Genomic DNA, 12,130 nt, shown 5'->3' with positions numbered 1-12,130 from the left:
CATTTCGACCTAAAAACGCGATACCGATTGACGAAACTCCAGAAAAGCTCCAGGGGCGCCGCCGCCATCGCGAAACTCCAATTCGGGGGACGAAGTCTGCGTTCGGCACCCTGCCGGGACGGGGAATTGCCCCCGGAGCCATCTCCATCGACACCACCGCCATCTTCATCGCCATCGCTGTATCCTATGATGAGGAGGGAGTAGTTCTCCCCCGAGGCTAAGGGCTGTACCGGTAGCTATGTGGTTAATCTCTCTCTCTGTACTCCAATACAATGATCTCATGAATTGCTATGCATAATTGAGATCCATATGATGAGCTTTGTATCGCTACTAGTCTATGTGCTACTCATGTGATGTTATTAAAGTAGTCTATTCCTCCTGCATGGTGTAAAGGCGACAGTGTGTGCACCGTGTAGTTCTTGTCGTAGGCTATGATCATAATCTCTTGTAGGTTATGGAGTTAATCATCACTATGATAGTATTTATGTGATCTATTCCCCCTTTCATAGTGTAATGGTGAAAGTGTGTATGCTATGTTAGTTCTCGGTTTATTTTGCAAAGATCTATTATGCTCTAAGGTTACTTAAATATGAATGCTGAATGTTGTGGCGCTTGTTAACTCCGGCTTGAGGGAGCTCTTGTAGCCCTACACAACGAATGGTGTTTGTCATCCAACAAAAGAGTGTATGTAGCACAAATGATAAGAAGTTATTATTTATTATGTGATCAATGTTGAGAGTGTCCACTAGTGAAAGTATGATCCCTAGGCATTGTTTCCAATACTGCAAACACCGCTTACTTACTGTTCTACTGCATGTTTACCCGCTGCCATATTTATTTCAGATTGTTATTACCACTCATATTCATCTATACCACCTGTGTTTTACTATCTCTTCGCCGAACTAGTGCGCCTATACATCTGACAAGTGTATTAGGTGTGTTGGGGACACAAGAGACTTCTTGTATCTTAATTGCAGGGTTGCTTGAGAGGACTATCTTTGACCTCTACCTCCCTGAGGTCGATAAACCTTGGGTGATTCACTTAAGGGAAACTTGCTGCTGTTCTACAAACCTCTGCTCTTGGAGGCCCAACACTGTCTACAAGAATAGAAGCACCCGTAGACATCAGCGGCATGCACGAGGCGTCCATGGCCATCCTTAGGGCCTCCTCCTTAGAGAGGCATGGACTAATGTAACTTAGGTATACAAGAAACGTGCCCCAGGACTCAGTGAATGCAGAAATGTAAAATACACAAGAAAAAATGTCGCTAGGATTTCATACAAATATTGAAGACGATTTATAGAAAGACACACAGTTCATACACATAGTTCAATATATATTGAAGACGATTTATAGAAAGACACATAGGTCTTTACATGTTGAGACGATCAACATGGCTATTGCATCCAACTAGCTCCCAATAACTCCTAGCCATCTCGAAGCCGAGACGAGCGTCCATAGCGGCATAGCGCACTTGCTCGTAGCTCAATGGAACATTGGCCCACCCAAATATCATTTAATCTTCTTTTTCTTCCGCGGCGTCTTTCTTCTTGTACTTCTTCCTCTTCTAATTATTAAGATTTGTCCCAATGATAGAATTCGCCAGATCATATAGACTCGAAATGGGATTTTTGGTGGGATTTGGGAGTATCTTCTGGAGATCGAACGCAGAAGTAATATGAATACAGTAAGGACTCAGCATTTCCACTTCCTTGCCGATAGCCGCGCCGCAGAATCTGATGCTCTTGTCCTGCAAGAACTCCTTGAGAACTTGTGGCACTTCATCAGCCCAACAAATCTGGAATACCAAATTCTCGGACGCCACCGAGAGTTGAAGGACGGCGGCCCCTGATCACCCTCGCGAGGGTTGGTGAAATCGCAGTCCAAGCCGACGCACTTGATTGGTGCGTTGTCGAGATAGTCCCTCTTGACGACCCGGATCCACTTCTCCACCCTTCTTGTACGGAGAGCGACCGTGATCTTGAAAGACATCCCTTCGCCCATGAGGTGGTATATCCGAGATCGAGGAGCCGGGTCGCGCGCGAGGTGCTCCATTGAGGCCGAAACGTCGATGGAGAGACAAATTTTTGGTAGAGGAGATGATGGAGATGTGAAAAATGTGTGTGGCAATGGTGGAGAAGATGTGAGGCATATAAAGGAAAGGAAGATGAACATGAACATGCCAGCAACCGGGTGATCAATTCCCATGGCTGGCCGCCGGCGCCGGCGACCCAAATTCCCGTGGCCGCGAGGCGCGTGACGATCGATTTCCGCGCCAGTAATGGCGAGGACGATCGGCTTCCGCGGGAATGAACCGTTCGACTTTATGTCCCGGCTCGTGTCACCAGCCGGGACTAAAGGGGGTACCGACAAGCACAGCGAGCCGCAAAACCCTTTAGTCCCGGTTTGGGATACAAACCGGGGAAAATGGGTCCTAACGAACCGGGACCTATGGGTGCCGTACGATTGGGCGGATTCGGGGCGACGTGGTCAGGCCTTTAGTCCCGTCCTAGGACACGGTTGGGACGAAAGAGGCGTGACGAAAGGCTTGTTTTCTACTAGTGGGATAAACTGATAATTAGGTGTTTGTAAAACCTAGTTCGACTCACGCCTCCTCTTTTCTTGTCAACTGACAAATTCGTCAGCGCACCTCTTTGTTAAATTTAAGTCCATGAACCATGGGTGTTGCCTTGGAAACTCCACGTTAGAAAGTGTATTAATCATATAGAAGAAGAAATGTCACGAATGGCTACAACTCCATCATCACCACATGATACACGACTTACAACACAAACCCAAGACACACGACTATAAAGGCTCGCCTTGAACCGCCAGCCAACAAGAATGGCGAAAGGGTGGGCCACAGAAACCCATCACTGCATCATTCTCGAAGATGGAGACCTTGGTAGAATGACACTATGAACACCCGAATCAATATACTACACACTCATAAGCGCACAGAGCAGCTCGGCGAGTGGACGGCAGGACCTGACCAGTCTAGAGGAAGTCGTCGACATAAAAGCGCCAATCACGGTGTACATTGCGCCCCCAGGGCTCAAGTTGCGAGCAGTTCTGTGATGCAGGGATGTTTGGTGTTTGCTAGGATACCATGATCTAGTTTCTTGCGAGTAGTTTTATTAAGGACGGTATGTTGTTGATTGTTTGGAAAAGTACTTAGGTACTGTAAGAGAGTTCAAGCTCATGAGCTAAGCATCGAGGATGCATATAACCAATAAAAGTACAGCAGAAAAAGGACATTGCCAAATCCGGTGGAGAATTTCAAAAAAGTAAGTGTTATTGGAACCCGGCTCTGTTTTTTGGGGTTGTACGGAAAATTTTGGTAAGGAAAGACTAAGAGACCTTGGATGCCCACTTACACCCTGAGAAAATGACAATACAGAAGTATTTCTAAAAGGCGTGGCTATTTCTCAGTCGACTGAGAACTAACTCGTTCTCAGTCAGATGATGTCATCAACTGTTTTTCGACAAAGAGTATATTTTAATATCACAAAGATACCAATTACACCTAGCATCTGCAACAAAGCACAGCCCTAGCGGCATGGATGCATAAATCCAAAAAAGAAAGAAGAATTACCAAAAAAAGAAAAGCCCCGCTACAGTGATCTAATCTTTTAAACAACATCACTAACACCACCATGACAGCACCAGAAGTTGAGCTTCTGCAAAAGCGACGCCTCCAAGAAGGTAACAGTGCACCAGCGCCGTCGTCACCCGATCATAGATCTTAGGTTTTCACCCTGAAGAAAATCCTCACTCTCAAAACAATGCCTTCAACAAGGACATTGTCAGACACAACCAATTAAGGCCAGACCTAGAATTTTCACCCTGAAAGGTAAGACTTTGAACTTCTCCTGTGCAGTCGCCCCCACTCGCATGCCGCTGCTCCAAAGACACCGATCACGAAGCCAATTCCTCCTCGCCACCCAGACTCGAGTCACCATTGCAAGACCATAGATCTCGGCTTCCATTTCATTCTCCGCCATCACCGCGGAACGAAAACATGCTCCATGATAATAACCGCCAACAGAGCTTCGAAGCGCTCCCTCTGTAACCAAACGGCCAGAGAAAAAACATGGGTGCGCACAACCAAATTCCACCCGATCCGGCAACCTCCAGGCTTGATTCGCCCAATGGAGCGCCGGCGGAGCCTTCCGGAACACGACCCATCCGCCAGATCGATGAGGACATGCACCGGCAGATCTGCATCTTGGCGCAAGAAGAAATCAAAGGACCGTCGCCATTATTCGCAGGACTGGCAGGTCTCCACACCGCTGGTCGTCTCCAAAGCTGAGAAGGCAGAAGAGGAATAAGGGGATCCAGTGACATGTCATCAGCTGTTAGTTGCAACTCATGTTCAACTGATAACTAGCACGTATCACGAAGTAAATTTAATGGTGTAGAACTTAACTTAGCATAAACTTAGTTCTTAGCTAGCTGAGAACTGCAAAACCCATTTTAAAACTCTAATCGACTCACTCTTAAGTAAGGAAAAAAAAACACAACAGCTTAACTACGTTCACACTTCCTTTTGAGGAGTGTTATCCTTCGTGAAAACTGTGTGGGTGTGTACGAAAGAAAATTCACACGCTGACAGGGATTTGTAGCTTCCAAAGTTATCTGGACATGGCGTAGATCGTCGAATTCGTCCTGGTTGTGCACGACAAGGACGCAGGGCGAGGGAAGTCTCACGTGGAACGTAGCGGGAAGGAAGAGCCGTGACGCGTGTCCTCATGCAAACCTCGTCCCGTTCTGGAGATTTTTATCCAGGGCATCGAGCGAGCTCTGTGCGCCAACCAAACCACCAGACATGACGACGCTTCTTCCTCCCACCACACTGTCACGGCCCTCCCTCCTCTCCATCTCCTCCGCCGTTGCTCCTCGGCTCAAGAACTCGCCGGCGACTCCGGCTGCGGCAGCGCGTGGCGTCGGGATCGACAGCAGGCGGCGGCGGCAAGGGAGATGCTGGGCGGCGGTGGTGGAGGGGAGACCGGCACGCAGGAGGACGGCGTGCTGTTCCCCAAGGAGGTGGCGGCGGACGGGGCCGCCAAGTACGACTGGCAGGAGGAGTGGTACCCGCTGTACCTCACCAAGGAGGTGCCCGACGACGCGGCGCTCCCGCTCACCGTGTACGACCGGCAGCTCGTGCTCTACCGCGACGCCGACGGCGTGCTCCGCTGCCACGAGGACCGCTGCCCGCACAGGTGCCTGCCTGCCCCATCATCTCTCTCGCTGATCTGAAAAATTCTTGATCATTTACTCTAGTCTTCAGCCAGTCAGTCAGTGATCCCCTTGTCACAGTGTTGGCACGCCAGATGTCTGTCTTGACAAGTGTACAGTACCTGTTCATCTGGCTTCATAACTAAATAACCCAAATCCGTGCATGGAAATTTAGAAATCCCTCTTCATATGTTCAGATTAAACCTCCATGATCAGCAACTAAGATTTTATACAGTAGTATTACTCACATAGCTGCTCCAACTCACACGATCCAAACATTCATGATCGTCCGCCAGGTTAGCCAAGCTATCAGAAGGTCAGCTCGTCGACGGCAAGCTGGAGTGCCTCTACCACGGGTGGCAGTTCGACGGGCAGGGCAAGTGCGTCAAGATCCCACAGGTCTCCCTCCCCTGCTTATCCTGCAATCCAATTTTTACCCCATCGCTTCATCGAGCACGTCTGAGAAAAACCATGAATCGTGTGTGACATGTGTGCAGCTGCCTGACGGCGCCAAGATCCCACGCAACGCGTGCGCGCGCAACTACGAGGTGCGGGACTCGCAGGGCGTGGTGTGGGTGTGGATGTCGCCGTCGAACCCGCCGGACGCCAAGAAGCTCCCCTTCTTCGAGCCGTACTCGCGGCCGGGGTTCACGGACCTGTCCACCGTCCACGAGCTCCCCTACGACCACTCCATCCTGCTCGAGAACCTCATGGACCCGGCGCACGTGCCCATCTCCCACGACCGCACCGACTGGACGGCCAAGCGGGAGGACGCGCAGCCGCTGGCCTTCGACGTCGCCGAGCGCACGGCCCGCGGCTTCGCGGGCCACTGGTGGCGCGAGCGGTCGCCGCACCTCCGCAACGCGCTCCGGTTCGAGGCGCCCTGCGTGCTCACCAACACGCTCGAGTACACGGACAAGGACGGCAAGGAGCAGTGCTTCTCGGCGCACTTCCTGTGCCGGCCGGCGGGGCAGGGGAAATCGATGCTGGTGGTGCGGTTCGGGTCCACGGCGACCTCGCCGCTGTTGAAGGTGATGCCCAAGTGGTACATGCACCAGAACGCGGGCAAGGTGTTCGAGCAGGACATGGGGTTCCTGTCGTCGCAGAACGAGGTGCTCATGAGGGAGAAGGTGCCCACCAAGGAGCTGTACCTCAACCTCCGGTCGTCCGACACCTGGGTGGCGGAGTACCGCCGGTGGATGGACAGGGCAGGCCACGGCATGCCCTACTATTTCGGCCACAGCACGCTCAAGACGCCCGCGTTGCCGGCCGTCGTGGAGCAGGCGCCGGCGGGGGCCGTGGCAGGGATCTCAGCGTCGTTCCCGGCCAAGGGCGGGCTCGGCACGCCGCACGCGCCCAACCCGACCAACAGGTACTTCCGGCACGTCGTGCACTGCAAGGGCTGCAGGGACACTGTCAACAAGTACACCGCGCTGAAGAATGCCTTCGTCGTCCTCGCCGCGGTGGCGGTGGCAGCGGCCGTCCTGGCGGCGACCAGGCAGTGGAAGGTCGTCTTGCTGGCGTCCGCCGCCGTGCTCGCTGCGGCGTCGTACGCGTGTGGCTCCGTGGTTTCTTTGATCACAACCAATTTCATTAGGACACACAGAAGGCTGTGATGAGATTAAACATTACGTTCGTTAGTATATTCTAGTCTGTAGGAATAATTCTTCACTTTAGCCGCTGTATATTTGTATCCGAGCTTATATGCTCCTGGTTAAATAAAAAAATTAGGTACTCGGAGTTTGTCCTTTTTACGCAGATCACACACTTCTCAGAAATTTTTAGTGTGCAGTGGGTTGAACACTTGTTCATTTTCATTGTACAATTTTTTTATATTTTTAAAAATTTATTTGCTATTTTTTATTCAACCAGAAGCATGAGCCCTAGTTCAGAAACGCTTTATCCTATCTAATGAAGTGCTCGGTGGTTTCTTTGACCACAACCAATTTCATTAGGAGGCACAGAAGGTTGTGATGAGATTAAACTCGAAGTTCAGTATATTCTAGCTTGGTAGGAATAAATCTTCATTTTAGCCCTATATTTGTATCTAACTATATATGAGAAACATTTTGCTATTGAAACTTAATATAGCAACAGTCAATAAGATGGACAGAATTTCAACTACTCAAGAAAATCATCATTTTCGATTTAAAAAAAATCATCATTTCCAAAGAATATATGTGTAGGAATCAACAGCCAGTTTTGTTTTTGGCATGGGAAATCATGATACAGTAATTTAGACAAGCTTTCATTGGTTGCCTCCTTGTCACAGTGAAACACAAAATGCAAGACATCAACCGAACATAAGACTTCAATATATATACAATCAAAGACCGTTTCTTCACCGTTCAAATACTGGCACAATGCCTGATGTCACACATTTTATGCAGACCAGACTCAACAACCTTACACAAACACCAACACAGGCTCCTCGCCATGGGTTTGCTCACACAATAGTACCGATACAGATGGTCAACTTAGCTATGACAGCCGACACGTTTGATAAGTAAGGTGCACTTAACAGATGATGCGCCCTCAGCAAGTAAAGAGGTCAACCTAGAATTCCCTGTCAGGGAACAGCAGGGGAGCAATGAGAGACCAGATGAACAGGCCAGCCGTTGCCCACTGGGTTGCCATCCTGACATAGACAGATGGCCACCCGACATCAACAAGCTTCCCGCTCTCGCCAACTGAGGTAGACCAGCCAGTCAAGAGCATCGCCGAGTACATGCTTGCCAGGGAGAAAATGAGGTGGAAGAATGAGTAGGAGTATGTCACCGGCTTTGCCACCTCCTTGGTATCCTCCTCATCTGCCTTGCTGAAGGGGAGCAATGGCTTGTCGGCACCTGAAGCAAATGTCAACAAGTTTAGCAACACACACTACATAATAATTAGTTTAGTTGCCAGAGAAGGCAAGCTAACCGGCACGTGGTGAATCTGGTGCTGAGAGCACAGTTGCAGAAGAGCCAGCACGAACAGCGGAATAGACCACAGATAGGATGGTGGTACACAGTCCCAACGTAAGGCTACTGGTTGACATAGCTTTGGAGTGGTTGTGAAGCCCGTTGCACTCATAGTCCCTTGGCTCACTGGAGAGTCCACTGTAGCACAGGTAGGTGCAGTAGAGGCCGATTACTGATGCAGGCAACAGGCTTCCATTGATCTGCCAAAGTCATAAACCAAAATTTCATCTTTTATAGAAGCAAAAAAGCTAATCCCATGCACATGTAATAGCATCGATAACTGGTGTCACAGCTTCAAGTTAGGTTGTAAAACAATCCTTGATAGCAATTATCAAAATGCACAAACACGTATCATCTGAACTCTTCATGGTATAACCAGGAGAAGATTCTGGATCAACCGAACACTAAAACAACTAAGTTGTAAGACAAAAAATTTACGACAGAATACCTTCGGGTGGAGTGCAACAATGGCGAACAAAAACACAAGAATCAATGTGGAGACAATGAAGAACATATTGAGTCCGCAGTCCTGTCCTGATGGAGTGAACCAGTGAAAGAGTAGGCCAGAGAAAGCGAACGAGGCAATATAACAAACAACCGAAACAACCAACAGAGCCATGTACCTGCAGCGATGAACATGAAGTAAATAAGAGCATATCTTGAGAGAACAAAACAGAACTCTAGACATACTAATTAATGGAAGCCAGCTAAAGTAAGTGCAAAGACAAACTACTGACCAGAACTGTTCATCCTTAGCAACCCAGTTCTCATTCCATCCATGCACAAAGTCCAACAAAAGAACAACCTGAACAAGAAGGAACAGTCCAGATCCGAACTTGGATATCGATTCTGCAAAAAAAATATAACTAGAGTAAGCATCACCGACTTCATAATGATGACCACGCAGCTACAATAAATCCAAATGTCACATATCTAACACTAGTGTAAAATAAATTGAAGTTATAAACTGTCAAGAAACAGGAAATAGCATCACTAGTCTGATGGTTAGGGAATTTTATAGCGCAAGGAAAGACAACAGCTAGATTAAACTATAGACCAGCAAACCAGTATCATTTTATAAAGAAAATAATGAAGGTTTCCCAATTCAGGTTTCATTTACCAGATAAAAAAAGCAGCCATACATATGCTACAAACAAGTGCGGGAGCAAATGTTATTCCGAAAAGTAGTTGGCTTGCATCTAGCGAAGTCAAGGATGTGGAAGTACAAACATCCTTGAGACGAACATAAATGCAACAGTGCCAACTTTTATTACTACACAATTTCCTAATTCAATAGAAATCTGGCCAACACTGAGACTACTTATCATATACACTTATCAACGATTTCTTAATTTAATATAGAATACGCCACTCCAACCACGTGTGTCTCAGGATATGCCATAATTTCTGGAAACTCTACTTTATGCCTTCATAGCTCAGAACAGATGTTCCTGCATTTGGCCTGCATCTACACATTTTAAATATCTTTTTGATTAAGTCATCTCCGTCTTCTCATTTTTTTAGTGCATGTCTCTCCTATGGTTTTGTTATTTGTAAGTGTCTAACTAGTCCTTTTTAGGTGATTAGTGGCATCCTTCAATTAAACGTCATCCTAGCATCTGCACGATTATGTTAACCATGTGCATTCAATATCAAACGGGATATATACAATAAGCTGCATCCTGCCACTGGAGGTGAAAAAGTGGGCTATACAATCAGCTTGGTTTGGTTGATTTGTGGTGCCTGTCGATCGATCAAACGTCATTCTAGCATCTATGTCCACGATTATGTTTTACCATGTGCAGTGGACATCAAACATCAAAAGTTGCTCACCGTAGAAGCTGACTACCCCGTTGGGCACGAAGAACATGAGGAAGACGATGACGACCCAGCAGAAGACCTTGGCCATCCACCCTCCGTGGTGGAGCTTGTCGCGCGGGTCCTTCTGGTCCTTGATTCCCGCCATGATGAGGGCGAGGATGGTGAAGAAGAGGAAGTTGCCGAGGCTGACCCTGAGCACGGCGTCCGTCTCGAACCACTCGCGGTCCGGGGTCTTGCTGAAGTGGTTAATCCCTGCACGACCGGAACAACACCACCGTCAAATCGGTGAAATCGAATCGGGGGCAAGGGAAACGAAGAGGAAGGAATCGTCGGGTTGGGTTTAGGGGGCGTTCATACATGGGATGGACTGTAGGAGTGGCGCGGCGACCTCGCGGAGGACCCAGGAGGCGAGGAGGGAGAGCGCGAAGAGGCCGCAGTAGGCGATCCGGGCGGAGCGGCGGCCGATGCTGCCGACGGCGGTGCGGCAGGCCTCGCAGGCGCAGGCGGCGCAGCAGGACGCGAGGCACGACGCGGCCCACATGGTGGCGGCGGCGGTCGATCAGGTCGAATCGATCGGGAAGAGGAGGAGGGCGCTTCTGGGCTCGATTTGGGGATTTCTGGTGGTGGTGGGGAATTTGTTTGTGGGGAACGCGTGCTGGGGAGGGGACGGCGAAGGATAGGAAGGGAGGAGGTGGATTCGGTTCCGAGTTGGTGCTGCCGTGTCTGGCCGGTCGGGTTGGACCGGATAAGGAGGACCGGGTCAGACAAATATATTCTGGACCAACGTTTTATTTAACGGCAAACCATCTACGACCACGGTTTCTTCATACATACAGTAACTATAACATGATGATGAAAAAAGAGAGCAAATTGTAAGTTTGCGACACCTAAATTTGACTCGACGTTAGTATGGCTATTACATACGGAAATCCATTTGGAAAGTGTTGGGCGTCCCCCAGGGATCTCATTCCCCAGCCCGTGTCTCAGAAGAACATCTCCTGCAGCAAAATAAACACCCTCGACAGCAAAATAAACACCCCCCGACAGCAACTGCATGTAGTAAAAAACGGTTTACCCATAAAGTGAAAGAAAAAGTCTGAGCTCGCCGGAGTCTCGCCGGATACCGCGTAGCAAAAAAAATGCTAATGTAGCAAAAACAGATATCGTCGGAGACATCGACAGAACTCGTTGGAGACCCCGTAGCAAACATATGGTACAATTGTAGCAAAAATATAGAAAAGTTGTCTCAAAAAAATTATGAGAATGTAGCAAAATCGCAGACCATGTATAGCAAAAAAAAAACACCTCGTTGGAGACCCGTAGCAAATATATTATGCAAATGTAGCAAAACCGCAGAAGTGTTCTAGCAAAAAAAAAAATTCATATGTTGCAAAATCCACAAAAATGGAGAAACAGTTAAAGACATCAACAGTCCACCCAAGGCAGCAACATCAAGAACCAGCAGCAATGTTCGGCATCTAAGGTAGCAAAGCATGCCTCCGCCGGTAGCGACACTAGAGGCCTAAGGAAGCAAAACTAACCTCCGCAAAACCGCCAGTTGCAACCTCCGGCTTCTACATCCGACACGCATCCCACGAGAGGAAACAGCGATGAAAGGGCCCACCACGCTTTCCAATCCATTTTGGCTCATAGGTGTGTAGATGCACCTATTACTGAAAAAACATAATTTAAAATTTCTAAAAATTTTAAAAATAAATTCAGGGTGTACTTCGACATATTCTATGCCTGCACACACAGAAGTATCGCGAAAAATATTATTTTCTATAGCCTGCGCAAAAAAAGACAATTTCTCATGCTCCAAAAAAGTTTTTTATGAGACATTTATTTGTCTTTTTTACATAGGCCACATAAAATATATTTTTTCCTGCAAAACTTTCATCATCAGGTAACATAGAATGTTCAGATGCACGATGAGGAATTTTATTTAAATTTTTTTAACATTTTGAAATAAATTTAAATTTTACTTTTCCTAATAGGTGTATCTACACCTATCAGCCAAAACGCCTTGTCCTATTACATAACTTCAGATAAAACTGTTGTGAATATTGCACATCAAAACTACAGTGTCAAACATTTGCTAGCACTC

The 12,130-nt window shown here is 47.9% G+C and overlaps 2 protein-coding genes across 2 annotated transcripts; one reads left to right on the top strand and one right to left on the bottom strand.

The window, feature by feature from the left end:
* Positions 1-4,981: 4,981 nt before the first annotated feature.
* On the top strand, positions 4,982-6,979 carry LOC124690044 (protein TIC 55, chloroplastic-like). The gene is made up of 3 exons (XM_047223487.1): positions 4,982-5,223; positions 5,536-5,638; positions 5,737-6,979. Exons 1-3 carry the CDS (start codon positions 4,982-4,984, stop codon positions 6,853-6,855), a joined length of 1,464 nt encoding a protein of 487 aa, XP_047079443.1. The 3' UTR covers positions 6,856-6,979.
* A 553-nt stretch (positions 6,980-7,532) lies between these two features.
* On the bottom strand, positions 7,533-10,572 carry LOC124692253 (probable serine incorporator). Its single transcript, XM_047225579.1, has 6 exons — positions 10,381-10,572; positions 10,036-10,275; positions 8,940-9,051; positions 8,651-8,825; positions 8,162-8,402; positions 7,533-8,085 (listed from the first exon to the last, which is right to left on the bottom strand). The coding sequence occupies exons 1-6, from the start codon at positions 10,562-10,564 to the stop codon at positions 7,796-7,798; spliced, it is 1,242 nt and encodes a 413-aa protein (XP_047081535.1). The 5' UTR covers positions 10,565-10,572; the 3' UTR covers positions 7,533-7,795.
* Positions 10,573-12,130: the final 1,558 nt, after the last annotated feature.

This window comes from Lolium rigidum, chromosome 2 (genome assembly GCF_022539505.1).
Source record: "Lolium rigidum isolate FL_2022 chromosome 2, APGP_CSIRO_Lrig_0.1, whole genome shotgun sequence".
NCBI lineage: Eukaryota > Viridiplantae > Streptophyta > Magnoliopsida > Poales > Poaceae > Lolium > Lolium rigidum.
The sequence above is the reverse complement of the archived record's forward strand: the minus strand, read 5'-3'. Positions and strand labels throughout refer to the sequence as shown.